This window comes from Anabrus simplex, chromosome 2 (genome assembly GCF_040414725.1).
Source record: "Anabrus simplex isolate iqAnaSimp1 chromosome 2, ASM4041472v1, whole genome shotgun sequence".
Lineage (NCBI taxonomy): Eukaryota > Metazoa > Arthropoda > Insecta > Orthoptera > Tettigoniidae > Anabrus > Anabrus simplex.
The window spans coordinates 926,315,966-926,336,614 of NC_090266.1; the positions used below are offsets into that span (position 1 = coordinate 926,315,966).

The window sequence follows — 20,649 nt, forward strand, 5'->3', positions numbered from 1 at the left end:
CACGTGGTCGTGACGTCACGGTCACGTAGTATGTTGCCTCAGCATGTAAAGTTCAATGTCTACACCTACGTAGTTAACACTCTGCTATGTTCACAAGATTTTTTACACATAACTATTCATTATGCTTTAAGTTCATGCACATAGGCTATGCTAAGATAGCAGTACAAACACATGCGAACTTTGTACATTCTAATGGAATAAGTTTAGTACTGTGTGCATCATGGATACATGATGTGTGCACGCATTTAATCTTGACTATACGTAATGCTGCAGCTTTGTTTACAAGATTTTTATACATTGCTATTCTTTATGCTTTAAGTTCGTGCACGCACAAGTGATACTCGTACGCTCTAGCAGGAGAAGTTTAGTACGATATTCGATACATACATTATCGATAGGTGATGTGTACACGCTTTAGAACATAGCTCATCTTTATGCTTTAAGTTCGTGCACATGGGTTTGGGATACACAAAAGCGATTGCTACATGCTCTAGCGGAAGAAGTCTAGTACGATAGTCGATGCATGTAAAATCGATAGGTTATGCTAAGATAGCAGCACACTTACATGATTTTAGCACAATCTATTGGAAAAAGTTTAGTATGATAGTCGTTTCGTGCAAAATCATTAGGTAATGTGTAAACGCTTTGAAACAAGGCTATTCTTTGTACTTTAAGTTCATGCGTACAGGTTATGCTAAGATAGCAGCACAATCTAGCGCAAGAAGTTTAGTACGAGACATGTAAAATCGATAGGTGACGTGTACACGCTTTGAAGCATGGCTATTCTTTGTACTTTAAGTTCATGGGTATAAGTTATGCCAAGATACCAGCACAATCTAGCGGAAGAAGTTTAGTGCGAGATTCGATGCATGCAAAATCGATAGGTGATGTGTACACACTTTGAAACATACCTATTCTTTGTACTTTAAGTTCATGTGTATGAGTTATGCTAAGATAGCAGCACAACCTAGCGGAAGAAGTTTTGTACGAGAGTCGATACATGCAAAGTCGATAGGTAATGTGTACACGCTTTGAAACATGGCTATTCTTTGTACCTTAAAGTCATGCGTATAGGTTATGCTAAGATAGCAGCATAATCTAGCGGACGAAGTTTAGTACGATATTCGATACATACATTATCGATAGGTAATGTGTACACGCTTTGAAACAAGGCTATTCTTTGTACTTTAAGTTCATGCGTCTTAGTTATGCTTGCGATAGTCGATGCATGTAAAATCGATAGGTTATGCTGAGATAGCAGCACACTTACACGATTTTAGCACAATCTAGTGGAAGAAATTTAGTACGAGAGTCGATGCTTGCAAAATCATTAGGTAATGTGTACACGCTTTGAAACAAGGCTATTCTTTGTACTTTAAGTTCATGCGTCTTAGTTATGCTAAGATAGCAGCATAATCTACCTGAAGAAGTTTTGCACGAGAGTCGATACATGCAAAATCGATAGTTGGTGCGTACACGCTTTGAAACATGACTATTCATTGTACTTTAAGTTCATGGGAATAGGTTATGCTAAGATAGCAGCACAATCTAGCGGAAGAAATTTAGTACGAGATTCGATGAATGCAAAATCAATAAGTAATGTGTACACGCTTTGAAACATGGCTATTCTTTGTACTTTAAGTTCATGTGTATAAGTTATGCTAAGATAGCAGCACAACCTAGCGGAAGAAGTTTATACGATATTTGTTGCATGCAAAGTCGATAGGTAATGTGTACACGCTTTGAAACATGGCTATTCTTTGTACCTTAAGGTCATGCGTATAGGTTACGCTAAGATAGCAGCACAATCTAGCGGAAGAAGTTTAGTACGAGAGTCGATGCTTGCAAAATCGATAGGTAATGTGTACACGTTTTGAGACATAGCTCTTCTTTGTTCTTTAAGTTCATGCGTCTTAGTTATGCTGAGATAGCAGCACAATCTACCTGCAGAAGTTTAGTACGAGAGTCGATAGATGCAAATTCGATAGTTGATGTGTACACGCTTGGAAACATGACTATTCATTATACTTTAAGTTCATGGGTATACGTTATGCTAAGATAGCAGCACAATCTAGCGGAAGAAATTTAGTACGATATTTGATGCATGCAAAATCAATAAGTAATGTGTACACGCTTTGAAACATGGCTATTCTTTGTACTTTAAGTTCATGTGTATAAGTTATGCTAAGATAGCAGCACAACCTAGCGGAAGAAGTTTAGTACGATATTTGTTGCATGCAAAATCGATAGGTAATGTGTACACGCTTTGAAACATGGCTATTCTTTGTACCTTAAGGTCACGCGTATAGGTTATGCTAAGATAGCAGCACAATCTAGCGGAAGAAGTTTAGTACGAGAGTTGATGTATGCAAAATCGATAGGTGATGTGTACACGCTTTGAAACATGGCTATTCATTGTACTTTAATTTTATGGGTATAGGTTATGCTAAGATAGCAGCACGATCTAGCGGATGAAGTTTAGTTCGATGGTCGATGCATGTAAAATCGATAGGTCATGTGTACACGCTTTGAAACATAGCAATTCATACTGCTGCTCTGTTCCCAAGACTTTTAAGCATAGCTAACCCTAATACTGCTCTTAACGACGTCGAGCTAAGGATTGATTACGTGACCGTGACGTCACGACCACGTGCTCTTGTTTGGTAAACATAGCCACGTGCTTTTTTGACAGCTGTCTTCTTGACGAACCCTAACCTCACTTTGAAGGACAATAGAGCGTCGCTAACCTCACTGCTGCCATCTTTACGGCGGTAAACCTCAAGGCTGCCACCTTATGCATGTTATAGCGCGGAATTTAAAATCCAACAGCAGAACATTGTTAACCTCACTCTTGCCATCTTTACGGCGGTAAACCTCAAGGCTGCCACCTTATGCATGTTGTAGCGCGGAATTTAAAATCCAACAACAGAACATTGTTAACCTCACTCTTGCCATCTTTACGGCGGTAAACCTCAAGGCTACCACCTTATGCATGTTGTAGCGCGGAATTTAAAATCCAACAACAGAACATTGCTAAACTCTCTGCTATCATCTTGAAAAGTTCAGCGTTCCAAACACTAGTTCGAAAAACGTAACTCATCGCACCTCGGGGATTTTCCATTCCTTGTTCTGAACATGAATCCATTTACAAATAAAGATTAATTTTCTACACTTAACAAAGTACAAGCGTTCTTGTTGATAGCGATCGACGAGGTTGTTGCTCCTTTAGCCCTTTAGCCCATTAGCCCTTTAGCCCATTAGCCCTTTAGCCCTTTAGCCCTTTTGCCCATTAGCCCTTCAGCCAATTAGCCCTTCAAGGAATGTGCGGTAAGGAGGAGGAAGAGTCCTTTCATCCTTTTTGCCCTTCTGATAAGATGTAACCCCTGGGTTCCATACCCTATCACGATTTTTTTCAGCCATGTTTATGCGATAACATGTTCGACTGATTTTTACACACAAGACGAATGATGGAAGGTAAATAATTTGAAGTTATACTTTGGCTATATCGTTTACCGAGCGAGTTAGCTGCGCAGTATGGGTACAGTGTGTTTTTGATTTTTACACTATGCAAATCATTGAAGTTGTAGTTTTGCGATATTGCTTACTGAGCGAGTTAGCTACGCGATATGTGCACAGTGTGTTTCCATAGTTTTTGATTTTACACTAAGCAAATCATCAAAATTGTACTTTTGCTCTGAACACATCAAACAATGTTCTGATCATATGTTGAGGTTAACAACATCGATTACAGTGTTCGATTCTAGTCTTGTTATGTTTCATTCTGATCTTCTTATAACAAGGGTACCCCCTAACATGTTCTAAACACATGTTGTATTGAGTACAGTGTTCGATTCTAGTCTTGATCACTTATTTCGTGTTCTGAACACGTCGATCAATGTTCTGATCACATGTTGTATCGAGTACAGTGTTCGATTCTAGTCATGATCACTTATTTTGTGTTCTGAACACATCAATCAATGTTCTGATCACATGTTGAAGTTAACAACATCGATTACAGTGTTCTATTCTAGTCTTGTTATGTTTCAATCTGATCTTCTTAGAACAAGCGTATCCCCTGACATATTCTAAACACATGATGTATTGAGTACATCGTTCGATTCTAGTCTTGATCACTTATTTTGTTTTCTGAACGCATCAATCAATGTTCTGATCACATGTCGTATCGAGTACAGCGTTTGATTCTACTCTTCTTATGTTTCGAAAGTCTAAACATGCACAATAATGTTATCGCTGCACACGCTTGCCTTCGCGATGCGGGTTTAAACTTGTTCGATATAAAGCTATGCCTTGACATAAGAGGCGGAGGAGGAGGTAGAGAAGGGGGAGGAGGAGGGGGAGGAGGAGGAGGAGGAGGAGGAGAATGATAAGGCCTTAACAGCCTATGTATAGTCGCCATTGTTTTTAAAGATGATAGCTGTCAAAAGAATTTTCCAAATTATCCACCACCACATTTCAGCTAAAGAGGGCAGCAGGGTGCTCTGTTGATTAAGCACATAGAATTTCAAATTGCCCTCCACCACATGCATAACAGCAGCTGTTATCTTGCGCAGTAGCCTCTAAGCTAGCTTTCTTCATAAGAGTAGCCGCCATCTTGTGCGAGCACCCCTAGGCCGTCTCATAAGGAGCTATGTATAGTCACCATTTTGTGTCTGCCATCTTGCGTAAGCATCCCTAGGACGTCTCAAGGCATCTTGTTTCTCATAAGAGCAGCCACCATCTTGTGGAAATAGATAGCTGCGAATGCCAAAGGGCTTAAGTAGGAATCGAACCGTTGATCTCATCATTAGACTATGTTTTTTTCTTGTTCCTGATACTACGAACCTACGTATTAGGCGGAAAAATTTTGTCCGTTTTGCTCTACGATGCATCGTTTTCGAGATATTTAACATTTTGCATTTAAGCCCCAAATTTAATGAATCGAACCTGCACGGCACGTTATACTCTCTACCATAGCTAAACCTGATCATGTTACGAAGACTCGCTTCAATACAAGCTAAAACAGAGTGAATGCCAAAGGGCCTAAGTAGGAACCGAACCGTTGATCTCATCATTAGACTATGTTTTTCTTGTTCCTCATACTGCGAACCGAGGTATTAGGCAGAAAAATTTTGTCCGTTTTGCTCTACGGTGCACCGTTTTCGATATATTTAACATTTTGCATTTAAGCCCCAAATTTAATGAATCGAACTAGCATGACACGTTAGCCTCTAAGCTAAGAGTAGCAACTATCTTGCGCAAGCACCCTTAAAGCGTCTCATAAGGAGTTATGTATAGCTGCCATCTTGTGTCCGCCATCTTGCGCAAGCATCCTTAGGGCGTCTCAAGCCATCTTGTCCAAGGACCCTTAAGCCGTCCCATAAGATCAGCCGCTATCTTGCGCAAGCATCCCTAGGGTATCTCATAAGGAGCCATGTATAACTGCCATCTTGCGCAAGCATCCCAAGGGCGTCTCATAAGAACCTGTGTATAGCAGCCATCTTGCGTAAGCACCCTTAAGGAGTCATGTATAGCCGCCATCTTATGCAATTAGCGTCGAGAGAGGGCTGCTGTAGAATTTTTCTTTTTAAATTATCCGCCACCACATTTCAAAGGTATCTAGCTAAAGATGGCAGCACTGCGGATGACAGGTGACGAATTTACATCTACTACGATAAAGAGGGCAGCACGGTGCTCTCTGTATTAAAGATGGCGGATGACAGCTGTCAAAAAAGCACATGGCTATGTTTACCAAACAAGAGCACGTGGAATTTGCCGCCATCACATTTCAAACTAAAGAGGGCAGCACTATGCTCTGTTGATTAAAGATGGCGGATGGCAGCTGTCGAAAAAGCACGTGAGTTTGTTTCCAAACAAGAGCACGTGGAATTTTTCAATTTGCCGCCACCACATTTCAAAAGTATCTAGCTAAAGATGGCAGCACGGTGCTCTCTTGATTAAAGATGGCGGATGATAGCTAACAGAACTTTTCAAATTGTCCGCTACTACGTGCTTAAGGTAGTAGCCATAAAGAGGGCAGCACGGTGTTCTGTGGATTAAAGATGGCGGATGACAGGTGATGAAATTGCCCGCATGATAGCAGCACGGTGCTCTGTTGATTAAAGATGGCGGATGACAGCTGCACGTGGCTTTGTTTCCAAACAAGAGCACGTGGAATTTACCACCACCACATTTCAAACTAAAGAGGGCAGCACTGTGCTCTATAGATTAAAGATGGCAGATGACAGCTGTCAAAAAAGCACGTGAGTTTGTTTTCAAACAAGAGCACGTGGAATTTTTCAATTTGCCGCCACCACATAGAGGGCAGCACTGTTCTCTCTGGATTAAAGATGGCTGCTTGTCGAAAAGCATTTTTCAAATTATCCGCCACCACATTTCAAAGGTAAGTAGCTAAAGAGGGCAGCACTGTACTCTATAGATTAAAGATGGCGGATGACAGCTATCAAAAAAGCACGTAGCTGTCAAAAAGCACGTGGATTTGTTTATCTCGAGCTAGTGAGGTTAAGTTGGTAGCACTAAGGTTTAGGCCCGTCAAGATGGCAGCACTGCCGATGACAGGTGACGAAAGAGGGCAGCACGGTGCTCTGTAGTTTAAAGATGGTGGATGACAGCTGTCAAAAAAGCACGTGGCTGTCAAAAAGCACGTGGCTTTGTTTATCTCGCGCTAGTTAGGTTAAGTTGGTACTACTGAGGTTTAGGCCCGTCAAGATGGTAGTACTGAGGTTAGCGATGCGTTGTTGTCTGTCAAAAAGCACGTGGCTTTGTTTACAAATCTGTCAAAAAGCACGTGGCTGTCAAAAAACACGTGGCTTTGTTTACCTCATGCTAGTTAGGTTAAGTTGGCACTACTGAGGTTTAGGCCCGTCAAGATGGTAGTACTGAGGTTAGCGATGCGTTGTTGTTGATGAGAGCTGTCACAAAGCACGTGGCTTTGTTTACAAATCTGTCAAAAAGCACGTGGCTTTGTTTACCTCGCGCTAGTTAGGTTAATTTCTCACTACTGAGGTTTAGGCCCGTCAAGATGGCAGTACTGAGGTTAGCGATGCGTTGTTGTCGATGACAGCTGTCAAAAAGCACGTGGCTTTGTTTACAAATTCAAATTTCCCGCGGGAGGTGGAGGAGACCTCTGGGAGGCCTCTGGCTGAGGTGGAGGTGGAGGAGGCATCTGGGAGGCCTCTGGCTGAGGTGGAGGTGGAGGTGGCCACTGGGAGCCTGAGGTGGAGGTGGCCGCCGAACCCGCTTATTATACTACTTACGTTTATGTGCCTTAGAATTCAGTATTGGCGTACAACGAAACCAAAAGTCGGGTTTGGCACTGTTTAATCAGCTGAATTTTGTGTCACAACAGTTTGACCTGCTGTAAATTGTGTATAACATTCGAGAGAACGAACTCGTCCTTGAGATTTAGAGGTAGAAAGACGAACATCGGGTCAGGTCCCTGGTGTGGTATCCGCCTACCAGATGTCTGTCAGTGAGAAGTATACTCCTTGACCATACGCAGCATGTGGCTGTACCTCTTTTATCAGTCTGTCACAACAAGCTCCACCGAGCTCGACAGCTGCAGTCGCTTAAGTGCGACCAGTATCCAGCATTCGGGAGATAGTGGGTTCGAACACCACTGTCGGCACCGTGAAGGTAGTTTTCCGTGGCTTCCCATTCCCACACCAGGCAAATGCTGGGGCTGTACCTTACCTAAGGCCATGGCCGCTTCCTTCCCACTCCTAGCCCTTTCTTGTCCCATCGACGTAAGACCTATCTGTGTCGGTGTGACGTAAAACAACCTGTAAAAATAAATCCTTCCCTTTCGCCTCTGTCCGTTCGACAGGCATTGCCTACGGAAAATCTCCTGGAATCTGTCAGTGAACTTCAGTTAATTCTACTAGGTAGCATTGTTCTTTATTTGATATCAATAATGGTCGTAGTTAAACAGGAAATCAGTTTTGAAGGAGCTTGTTTAAACTTTAAATCCAACATTATGCAATGGATTACACCCAGACTAACTTACTCCATGGCGCTAGGGTTCTCAGAGAGTCTTGGCCTCCTTGACCACATGTACGCCATCTCCTCACTCCAATAGCTCTCAGGTCCGCCTCTCACATGGGGTCGACCTCTCATTCTTCTACGACCAAGCTGTCCTGTTAGAGACTTCTTTGGGTATCTGTCTTCTTCCATCCCTTGTACATGTCCTATATATCTTATTCTTCCCATTTTGACTGAGGCACCATATCAGGTTCTTTGTATCTTCTATTTCTTCCTTGGTTCTAGCCCTCCATACCTCTCATCTTTCACAGAGCCAAATATCTTCCTCAACACTTTCCTTTCCCATATATCCAGTTTCTTATCCATAACCTCAAGTAGTGCCCATGCCTCACTGCCGTACATTAGGACTGGTTTTATCACTGTTTTATAAGGATTCAATTTTAATTTCCTGCTTAGATCTTTAGTGCCCAGGAGAGGGTACAATGCCCTGTATGCTCTATTGGTAGTTTTAAAGCGATTTTTTATGTCTGCCGCCACTTTGTTTTCTGATGTTACAACCGAGCCAAGATATATGAAGCTGTCTACTGCTTCAAAGGTGTACCCTCTAAAATAGAGACTCTCTCAGTCTCTTCTTGCCCTTTCAGTTATCATGTACTTAGACTTTGGTTCATTGATCTCTAAACCAAGGACTTTGACAGCACACACAGAACTGAATTAAGATAAAATATTCACCATCAGCAGCTGTCCGCTACTTTTGAAAATTTTGAAAATTTGCACGGAGACTTAGCAGAAATCTGAGCTTGGAAGTCTCGCCGGATATCCTTTTACCTGAAGAAGAGTTTACACTTCAAGTAATGAAATCCTTTAGCCTTGGCCGGCTAAAAAAAGCCTTTCACCCGTTATTTGATTGTATCCCAATCTAAAACCCGGAACGAAAGAGAACGGTTCAGTTATTATTTAATAAATACTTTTAACGCACTCAGTGCTTGTTAAGAACATTACTGACACTGCATTCGTCTTTCGAAACGAATACACACACGTTTGAACGAACTTCATGCCTATTTTTAAATATATTTTTAAGTTTTCATTCGTTAACCTGAAGGGGTAAGGCCGGCCACTTAGGGGGTGACGCCCTTTCTCTGGAAAAGAGATGCGAGGTGGTGATTTGAGGTGAGGTGAAGGGTCATAAGGGATCCGGAGTAGCCTACGAATTGGAGTTGTCCCGGCATTTGCCTAGAAGTGAGAAATTAAAAGCACCGAAAACCATTCTGAGGACAGTTGACGGTAACTTATTAGCCTACCCGGATGTTCAAACACGTGTTTGGCAATTGACAGTGTCAGTCGCTGCGCTTCTTGTCCACCGATCCACTAACCATCACGGATGAGGTTGGGAGTGATCACATTTCCTTCTCGTTATGGTATGAGTATTTTCATTGAAGAAAGCAGCTTATATTTGTTCTGTGAAATATAGATGTAATTTTGACCAAGTTACCCGAATACAGAGGAGGTAAAAACGGCCTTATCTTGAGGCAATGGCGTGGAGGTGGCTTGTTGCTCTTAGTAGGGACACTGTTGCGAGTGCGGAGGAAACAAATGATGGCGAACATATCGCATAGCTCATGCGAAAGAATCGTTGAAGGCCACTTTATCATCACACCAAACATTTTTCTATGTATATTTCAAATACATTTAAGTGTTATAAATAATAATAATAATAATGATAATAATAATAATAATAATGAGAAGGAGGTTGCATGGTTTGAGTGTGGCAAGTTTACTAAAATAAGTGTTTGAGGATGGTGGTGTTTATGGTGAATGGGTTGCATGAATGTTGGGTACAGCACAAATGCCCAGTCCTCGAGACAAGGGAATTAAGAGCTTAAAGATTAAAACCCCCAACTCGGCCGGGAATCGGAGACCACTCAGCCAAGGAGCCGGACTAGTTTTATAACTAAAAATAAGCAACAAATGTTCAGTTCTTTCATGGGTTGTCTAGCCGAGGTGGTAAAGGTATGTTCGGCTCACTGTGTCGGTGCGACGTAAAGCAACTAGCAAAAAAAAAGTAGGCAAGAATCTTCCAAATTTTATTCAACCTCACGTTGTAGATACACCTAATTTCGTTCAGAAGAATACTACTATGAAAATGTTGTCCTTACCCTCGCTTTCCGCGTCGCCGAACGGCCGCAAATGACGGAGACAATGTTAAAGTTGGTCCCAATTCCTTAAAAAACTTCTCTTTCAGCGTTTTTAATTACTTTTCACGGTACCAGTATTAAAGTTTTCTTTATTAGTTACTCCACTACCTCCGCGTTGAATTGGAAGATTACCTCCCCGTTCTTTATTAAAAGTATCGCTAACTTGTCTCCTAGGAACCTCTCAGGGAATGCAGCATCGGCCACCGTCTCCCTCACAGCTAACTCACCAACAAAGGGAGACATGAAAACGTGGCCATATATGACTGTTAGAGCTCCATATTATTATTATTGTTATTATTATTATTATTATTATTTATAATTTCGTATGGCTATTTCTAGCCGAGTGCAGCCCTTGTAAGGCAGACCTTCCGATGAGGAAGGGCGGCATCTGCCATGTGTAGGTAACTGCGTGTTATTGTGGTGGAGGATAGTGTTATGTGTGGTGTGTGAGTTGCAGGGATGTTGGGGACAGCACAAACACCCAGCCCCCGGGCCATTGGATTTAAGCAATGAAGGTTAAAGTCCCCGACCCGGCCGGGAATCGAACCCGGGACCCTCAGAACCGAAGGCCAGTACTCTGACCATTCAGCCAACGAGTCGGACATTATTATTATTATTATTATTATTATTATTATTATTATTATTATTATTATTATTATTATAGTTTATATCTTGTTTGCACATGGATGTGTTGACCTCAAAATGGCAACATTTAAGAATAATCAGAGTCCAATATCTTTCTCACGATTGCGTGGAAGTTTGTTTCAATGCTATTTTAAAATTCATCTGACCGATAAGATGGTCACGCGTTATAGGCCACGTAGCTGTTAACTTGCAACCGGGATATGGTGAGTTCGAATCCTACTGTTGACAGCCCTGAAGTTGGTTTTTAGTGATTTCCCATTTTCACAGAAGGCAAATGCTGGGGCTGTACCTTAAGGCCACGGTCGATTCTTTCCCAGTCCTAGCCCTTTCCTATCATATCGTCACCATAAGACTTATCTGCCTCGGTGCGACGTAAATTAAACAGAAAAGAAAGTCGTTTGACTTCGCATCAGTTATCACATGGAATTTCTAGTTGCTTTTATTCCTTTGAAATCAAACTTTGCCCGACAAAACCTTGAACTCCTTCATATTATAATAATGTTTTTGGTTTTACGTCCCATTAACTACTTTTACGGCTTTTGGAGACCCCGAGGTGCCGGAATGTTGTCCCACAGGAGTTCATTTATGTGCTGGTAAATATGCCGACGCGAGACTGGCGTGTTTGAGCACCTTCAAATACCACCAGACTGAGACAGGATCGAACCTTGCAAGTTGAGTTCAGAAGGCCTGCGCTTTACCATCTGAGTTACTCAGTCTGGCCCATTCACATTAAGAGCTTTCAAGAGATGTTCCGTAAATCACTATACAAGAAGCATATCCAGTAATAATTTAGCAGATAATTCAAAATTGAAACGAACATGTTGTAAACGAAAAGTTATCTTTAATATTATTCTAACACATATCAGTGGTGAATTACTGTTCGTTCTATAAGGTGGGCGGCATCGAGCAAGCAAACCTACCACTACGTTAAAACTTGCATCTAAATGATGCATAATAAATAAATAAAAGACAAGTAAGCAACCTTCAATTTTGACGTAGTTGTTGATACCGTGATGACAGTCACGGGACCTCCTGTTTTACATGGAATCAGAACCACACGGATGTGGTAGAATGTAGACGAGTGATTTACCTCATTGAAAAATCAAGTCATTGCCAACAGGATATAGAACAAACGCAGTAGGTTTGTGTAAAGAAAAGCGATTTGTTCCAGAGTGAGAATAATAACGACATAAATGATCTAAGAAATATATTTTAGTGAACCACAAAATTACACTGAAATGTATGTGAATGGAGCTACGTAATACTCATAAACGCCAATATTTTTATTAATATTACCATCAACTAGGAAATACCTCAACATGACCAAACATGATGCTCTTCAGAGTGTGATCATTGGAAGGAAGTCACCGACAGTAAGACACGAAGGAATAGAGAATACTTACTTTTTTAAATAAAAAAATTCCTACGGGGCGAGTTGGACGTGCGGTTAGGGGCGTGCGGCTGTGAGCTTGCATCCGGAAGATAGGGGTTCGAATCCCACTGTCGGCAGCCTTGAAGATGGTTTTCCGTGGTTTCCCATTTTCACACCAGGCAAATGCTGGGGCTGTACCTTAATTAAGGACATGGCCGCTTCCTTCCCATTCCTAGGCCTTCCCTATCCCATCGTCGCCATAAGACTTACCTGTGTCGGTTTGGCGTAAAGCCACTAGCAAAAAAAAATCCTACGAAGTTCATCATTTTAATCGGCTAATGATACTGTATGTCTTTTTTTTTTTCTGGCCTTATCCAAATTACCTGGGGTTTGTACTTCATATGGATTTAGTCGAATTTTACGACCGGACACCAACCGTATGTTTCTCTTGTGGTTTCTAGTGTGATGTGTTGTATGTAAATGAGGATGGATATTAAGACAAACACAAAATCCCAGCCCGGAAACTAGAGGAATTGACCATACAAAGTTAAAGTCACCGACCCCACAGCGAATCGAACCTATGGCCCTCTGAACCGAAGGCCACTACGCTGGTCATTCAGACAAAAACCCGGACAATTAAACTTAATTAATAATATGTGCATATTAAGATTTCATCCAAGGAATTGAAGAGGTATTGTAGTAAGAAATAAACTTTGTGATAACTTACCGATAGCAGTTGTTGTTGAACTTATTGTAACTCGATAATGCTAACAGGGTTCCAAAACCCGGCCCCAGGGAGAAGAATATTTGTGTAGCTGCATCAATCCACACCTGTGGGAAGAAACATTATGGTGAATAATAAAGAAATAAATAATAGCACTATGTTCATTAGAAAGGGAATATTTCTGAGAAACAGGGCCACAGTTCTGTTCCTGTCGAGTATGATTATGATCCCCCACCACAGTCTGGGAATAAATAACAATATTGTATTTAGTTTTACCAAAAATAATGTTACAGACTTTTGACAGTCTGTACAAACGGTTTTCCAGGCCGGAAACCAGTCTTGCAACGACACATTAGGGGAGTCAGTCTGAGCTGAGCTCCAGAAGAAAATGTTTTTGGAATTATTAGTAATGGGCTGAGGGGATTACGAAAATCGAATGGCAGTGGTTTGGGAAATCAGCTGAAGGCAATTTCACAACCCTTAAACAGTTTAAGACAAGTTGAATGTGTGTTAAACGGACCATACAAGGATTCATTGAGACTGGGACTGTCGATGACCGCTAGAGGCAGGGTGGCCCATTCAGTGTAAGGATCAAGAAGCTGGTGAATGCAGTGGCGGCTCGTATTCGGAGAAATCCCGTCCGAGCAATCTATCATGGCGAGGGAGCTGAACATTTCAAAAATTTTAATGTCACTTGTGCCCAGAAGTGGCCTGGGTGTTAGAGCTCATTGACGCAGTGCAGGTCACTTGCTCACTCCCCCGCTAAAGATTTAGAAGCAGCTTAAATCGTGACGTCTTCTTTAGCGTTATGCCAATAATGGTCAGATGATGATTCTTTTCACAGACGAAAAGATTTTAGGCATTGAGGAATCCTTCAACCACCGACTGTCATTATAATTTTTAGAATAATAATAATAAAGGCTAAAATAATGTATCTTCTTCTGAACTTTATTTTCCTTGGTTATAATCATATCGCTGACATCCCTTCATCTATTTGTCAGGGCAGGAGTCACCAACGGATTTGTCCTAGAACAGATGAACTTGTCAACATTTCATTAAGGCAAAATAGAAACATTTTTAAGACAAATGGTTTGAGAACATTTAAAGAGAAGCCTAACAAAATCAGGCTTCAGCTCGAGAAATTATTAAACTCCCAATGTTTCTACACTGCTGGTCATTAAAAACAGCTACACCAGGAAGATAACCAGAGAGCAGGATCATATTTATTGTACACTTACATTATGATGGGTGGAAGAGATAATTCACTTTACAGCCAATTTTGAGGTACAGGGCATGCCCAAATCAGTCAATAATAATAGCTGTAATCTAGTTGGGCATCGTGTAGAATTGAGCTTGGATGACATCATTCTACGCGGCTTCAACTCTATGCCAGAGTTCATCAAACACAGTGGGTGGCGAGTGGTGGCGTGCCAGTCTCTTGGCAACCCATGACCAGATGTTATCAATTGGTGACAGATCTGTAGAACGTGCTGGCCAGGTCAACAGTCGAACATCCTCTGTATCGAGGAAGGTCAGGACAGGACGAGTAACATACTGTCATGCATTGTCCTGTTGTGAGGTAGCGTCACGGAGGCCTCAAATATAAGGCACAGCCACGGACATCAGAATTGTAACAGCGGCTGTGCAAATGACCGGCTATACGAACAGTAGATGACCGGGATGTGTGCCCAATGGTACTCCGGATGCTGGGTCCGTATAACGATGACGAATGAAGGTTAGCAACCTTCGTCCTCCTCGGTACCCCCACACAGGGATACATCCATCATAATACTGTACGTAGAACCGGGATTAATCTGAAAAGACAATATGGTGCCATTCCTGTGTCCATGGTTGTCGTTCAATGCATCCCTGCCTCTTCTGCAGCATCAATGGAAGCCGCAAGAATGGTCGCCATGCTGACAGTCCGTGGTGCTGCAGACTGTCAATGCGGACACTTGTCTTGCGTACGAGCCATGTTCCTGGTTGAGAGTACGCGACATCGCTCTACGATCCCGCAGGGGTACGTGGATATATATGTCCCCTCAGGCATTAGTGGCCGGGGCCGCTGATATCCTGTGTGAAGTTCTGTCTGGTCCTCTTCGTCCCATCGACTTCATTTTCTCATGGCAGTCATGGGATCCCGACTGACTCAAACAGCACTATCATGGAACGATAAACCCCAGTCCAAGTAGGCCACGATCCTGCCGCGGGGCAAACTCCACCCACAATCCAAGGAGGCCACAATCCTGTCACGGTCAAATTCGACGTTGTTCTGATAGACTAAAATGTCCATATGAGGCTAGGAGGCTTGACCAGTTTTAAGGAAAATAATGGATAGGAAGAGCATTGGGAGATATGACCTTTTACCCGAACAGAGATGTAATATTTCATTCGTATGTTTGGACACCAGGGTTTGGACTGATCGAAGCTTTTTAGTTCGACAGGTCGAGGGTCATAGGGCGAACCTTGTTTCATGCTTGTTTTCTTGTCCATGCAAAAATATTCTCCTTTTGATACAAAGTATGCGAAGTCCCAAGCCTTTCTTGAATTATAATAATAATTTCGTGTGGCTATTTCTAGCCGAGTGCAGCGCTTGTAAGGCAGACCCTCCGATGAGGGTGAGCGGCATCTGCCATTTGTAGGTAACTGCGAGTGATTGTGGTGGAGGATAGTGTTATGTGTGGTGTGTGAGTTGCAGTGATGTTGGGGACAGCACAAACACCCAGCCCCCGGGCCATTGGAATTAACCAATTAAGGTTAAAATCCCCGACCCGACCGGGAATCGAACCCGGGACCCTCTGAACCGAAGGCCAGTACGCTGACCATTCAGCCAACGAGTCGGACTTTCTTGAATTTAGAAGCTACAATAACAAATCTCTGGTGTTTGATGGATAGGGCCCGGATTCATATGCACTAAAAACTCCGAAAATATGCATGCACATAAGCACTAAAATACTGAAAATATGCACGAAAATATGCACTAAAATAAAACATAGTACAATTACCAAACGTATTATTTAATTTTAACTCAGTGTTAAACTGACAAACATGTTTCATTCCTTGGAAAATGATGCATGCAGTAGGTTATCAAGAGTTTTTCAATGGTTTCAGGGGTCGACGGCTTTCTATTGTCGGACATAATTAATTTACACGCTGAAAATGATCGTTCTACGTCGACGGACGTAACTGAGCAATACTTGTACACTGGCACTGACAGTTCGGAACATTCTTCTGGCAAAGACAGCCTGATTCCACTTATGTATTTGCCTATGGATTGAATCTTCTTCAGTCCTGGGTTCGAGTCCAACACCGCACTGAGTTTCCTTTTAATCTTTTCTCCATTTTCCCCAGGGACAGCATTTAAAAAAACCAATGGTGTTTTGAATTAACTGAAGGGATTTGTGTAGGGATACACCACGAGTTTCTAGGCTATTAATCGCCTTCGAAAGTGACGAATAATGCACATGGATGAAACTGATATTCTTATATACAGTTTCAGATTCAAATGCGCACTTTGCTTCAGGAACACACGCAGTATGACTATCATCAATAATTTTAACCACATCTTTCACTTGGTTAAAGTTCTCCTGGTAGAACGATACTGCGGATAACCAAGTTCTCCATCTTGTAAGAACAGGTTTCTGCGGAAGAGAAACCTGAGGCAGATGAGTTCTGTACAACTGTACACGAGCTGGTGCTTTTAGGAACAGTTTTTTCCCCACTTGAAATTACTTTCTTGACAGATGGAAAGAGGGTACGTATATCTTCTGCAATACGATGCAATCCATGGGCCAAACATGTGACATGGATGAGATTTGGAAAACATACTCGAAAAGACTGACCAGCTTTCAACATATACGAAGCTGCATCTGTGAATAAAAGGCGCACTTTGTAACAATAACTCTCCGATTCGCCAGGCTACGGAAGTCGCACGGAATCGTTAACAAATCTTGCAACTGTAGCGTCGTTGTTTCTTTGCACGGAAGTAAATGAGGTTTGCCGGGTTCATCCGGACTTATGGCTTTTAGTGCCGGGAGTGTCCGAGGACAAGTTCGGCTCGCCAGATGCAGGTCTTTCGATTTGACGTCCGTAGGCAACCTGCGCGTCTTGATAAGAATGAAATGATGATTAAGATGACATATACACCCAGCCCCCGTGCCAGCGAAATTAACCAATTATGGTTAAAATTCCCGACCCTGCCGGGAATCGAACCCGGAACCCCTGTGGCCAAAGGCCAGCACGATAACCATTAGGCATGGAGCCTTCCGGACATAATTTACCTTCGATGAAGTTCGCAATGTATCGACCACACGAATCGGTTGTTTCATCAACCGATATCCAGGCACAGTTCCCTCCTATGCCTGATCGTATCGAATCAACGACAGAAGCAAGCAGTGAAAGCAAATAGTTCTTCCTAAGGGTAGATTCATCTGGTATCCTTTGATTAGCACAATACTTTTCAAGAAACGAGCGTAGATGTGGATTATTCAGTTTATGCAGCGGAATGTTGCTGCATACAAAAGCTTTGAAAATATCAGCAGAAAATGTATTAACTTCACACCGTATTTTCACGTCGGTTAAAAGTATTGTAGCTGTTACTGTACGTATTCTTATTCTGCTGTTTTGATCTGAGATGTGAAGTTGTTTTCGAATGCTTTTCAATTTGAAGTTTTTAAATCACATTTTACACTCTTGTTGCACACTTGACAGTACACTACATCACCGTCACTAGTATGGACACTATTACCTGATATCCGCTGGTAAATTAAAAAGACCTAGAGCTCTTATCTTTAGGCATTTTTACAGTTTAATTTGATAAAACACTGCAATAGATGACCGGCAAGTTAACAGATGAAGGCACTTGTTTAAACAAACCTTGGTAGGCTAGTGTAAGGAAAAAGGAACGTCAGAAAGAAGGAAATAGGTGTTGTGGAATGGGTCATTATCCGTCTACTTGCTTATATTGCGACACTGAAAGGCCTTTCCTTGATCAGAGGAAGGCTTTTCGTATTGCCAAGGGGTGTACAACATATAGAGTTCATTAGATTTTTTATTTCACTCAGAAATCTTAATCGATTACACATAAGAGAGAAATATACCTGCATATGCACTAACATTCAAAATATGCATTTGCATATGCACATATGCATTTTTAAAATATCCGGGCCCTATTGATGGACAATGAAGCTGCACACCAAATATTGTGTGACACGGTTACCGAAGAATACAAATTCATCGCCACAAAATTGATTTTCTGAGTTGAAATAGTAAAAAATAATGTTCATTCCAAGAATTCAAAAATGAATCTCTAGCTCTCCTGACGAGTGCGGTAACTGATTTCACTATGATGGTGTATAAGCGAGGGAAATACCAAACTAACACGTTGAAACTAAACTGTTGTCTGTGACACGATCTTCTGGACAAAGCCTGAAGTACTGACGCTCCCGCACATTATTCTTTTCTGTGACTGAAATGGACTAAATTTAAGGTTTACTATCCGCTAAAGCAATTTGATGATGCATGTTTTAATGAAGCAAAGGACTTACCCGTGTATTTTTGAGCTTGCTCCACTCTGGAGTGAGGTAGTAGCGAATTCCATCGTTAGCTCCTGGTAACGTAACTCCCCTGACCAGGAGGATGAAGAGCACCACATATGGTGCCAGGGCAGTCACCCACACGGCCTGGAATGGAAACAACGATAGAAATGACAATTTGTAAGCACATTAGAAGAATAACGATATTAATGACTACATTCGTAAGGTGTTTGATGGCCCTGCCTTCGATCACCCAAAACACTAATATATAAGATACACATGAAACAGTGTCTTTTTTTTGCTATTTGCTTTACGTCGCACCTACACAGATATGTATTATGGCGACGATGGGATAGGAAAGACCTAGGAATGGGAAGGAAGCGGCCGTGGCCTTAATTAAGGTACAGCCCCAGCATTTGCCTGGTGCGAAAACGGGAAACCACGGAAAACCATATTCAGGGCTGCCGACAGTGGGGTTCGAACCCACTATCTCCTGATTACTGTATACTGAAACAGTGTCGAGGTCTAGAATAAAAACATAATTAGGTTAAATGAAAATATTATATTTACAACGCAGACGGATACCAATTAGAGATCTGTGCGAGCAAATACAAATGTAATCCATTAATTATCAGTGGGATACCTCATGTCACGATACGAATACGCAGTCGTAAACTCAGTACCGCAGATCGTAGGCTCATGACCATACGAGTCTTGGATTATCGTTTAGGCTATAGCCCCACATTTTCCTGCACGCTGGGAAGCAGGAATTTCGCCGCTGGTGGCGTCACCACATTCTACCAGGAACACAACTGTACTTAAAAACGAATCAAACATTTCTCGGTGATTATTAATTTTAAAAATCTAATTTCATCTTCCAAAACAATCTGTTTTCCCGATCATTTACGATAAGGATACCGAAGTGGAAACATACCTCGTCGATGCTTATTTTCATGAAACTATAAGAACAGCATCAAGCATAAAGCGAAAAATATTTTGTCTTTCTCCATTTCCTAAAATGAGATAGATTTTACTATAGTCCAGTTCCTTAGCCAAGATCTAAGTTCTTTCTGGTATTTTTCTAAATTTATTAGGATCGGCACTTATTGTAAATTCGGCCACTTTTACGGACTATGATGAGGGATATATTCACTGTCGTGCGTTTCTGAGTTGGATAGTAGAGTGGTGTGTTGTTTGTACTGTAAACGAAGGGAAGTATATTAAGACTAACACAAACACCAAAGAGGAATTAACCATACGCAGATAAAAACCTCTGCCTGGCCTGGAATCGAACCCAGGTTCATCTAAATCAAAGGGCAGTAAAATAATAATAATAATTATAATATATATAATATATAAATAATAATAATAATAATAATAATAATAATAATAATAATAATAATTCCCGTGTGGGGATTTACCGGTTACCTCCATCGGGCGCATCCCATTGGAATTGGGGAAGCTCGCTGGCTCTGCCGCCAGCAGAGTCAGAGGGTAGTAGGGAAATAAAATACCACCGTGAAAAAAACTGGTCCCTTGCCAGGGTTACGGCGAAGACTGGTAAATGACCAGAAGCCAGAAAACATCTTGAGGCAACCTCTAGGGCTAACAACCCTAGTTGTAAAAGGATGGGTACCCGTCCAAAGCAAAGTCAAGTCAAAAAGCATGATGGCACAACATTTCAAGAAACATACCCCAGGGGGTAAATCTTCGGATAAATCCCTCGTCGTGAACGCCACGGCGCACCAGTCTCGTTCGGATTCTGGGGGAGACTCGACATCATGCAAGAGACGAGTCGGAGCGTCTCGGTGTACCCCGAAGAGTCAAAAACTCAGGATAAAAAAAACTAAAACCTTTCTAGCAACTTTCGACATAAATTCACTTACAAAAACTGGCAAGCTGAAAACCCTCACCAAAGCTCTTCACGAAAATCAGATATCCATAGTGGCCCTACAGGAAACAAGGTACCCAGATGAAGAGATTTTTGAATCTGAAGGCTACCGATTTTTCAAGAGCAAAGCGAAAAGAGGAATCCTCAATGGAGCTGTGATGCTTGGAACCGCGTTTGCTGTTAGAACCAAGATCCTTAAATCGGTTGCAAATTTCGAACCTGTGAATGGCAGATTGTCTATACTCACAATTAAATGCGCGAACAAAACCTACGCCCTAGTTAACGCACAT

At 41.8% G+C, this 20,649-nt stretch overlaps 1 protein-coding gene across 1 annotated transcript in view; it reads right to left on the bottom strand.

The window, feature by feature from the left end:
• SerT (Serotonin transporter) overlaps positions 1 to 20,649 on the bottom strand; it is a 1,090,530-nt gene that overhangs the window by 168,560 nt on the left and 901,321 nt on the right. Inside the window, exons 6-7 of the mRNA XM_067141695.2 lie at positions 18,481 to 18,615; positions 12,938 to 13,041 (exon numbers count right to left, since the gene is read on the bottom strand). Of these exons, the coding sequence (XP_066997796.2) occupies positions 12,938 to 13,041; positions 18,481 to 18,615 (239 nt within the window). The remainder of the gene's footprint in view (positions 1 to 12,937; positions 13,042 to 18,480; positions 18,616 to 20,649) is intronic.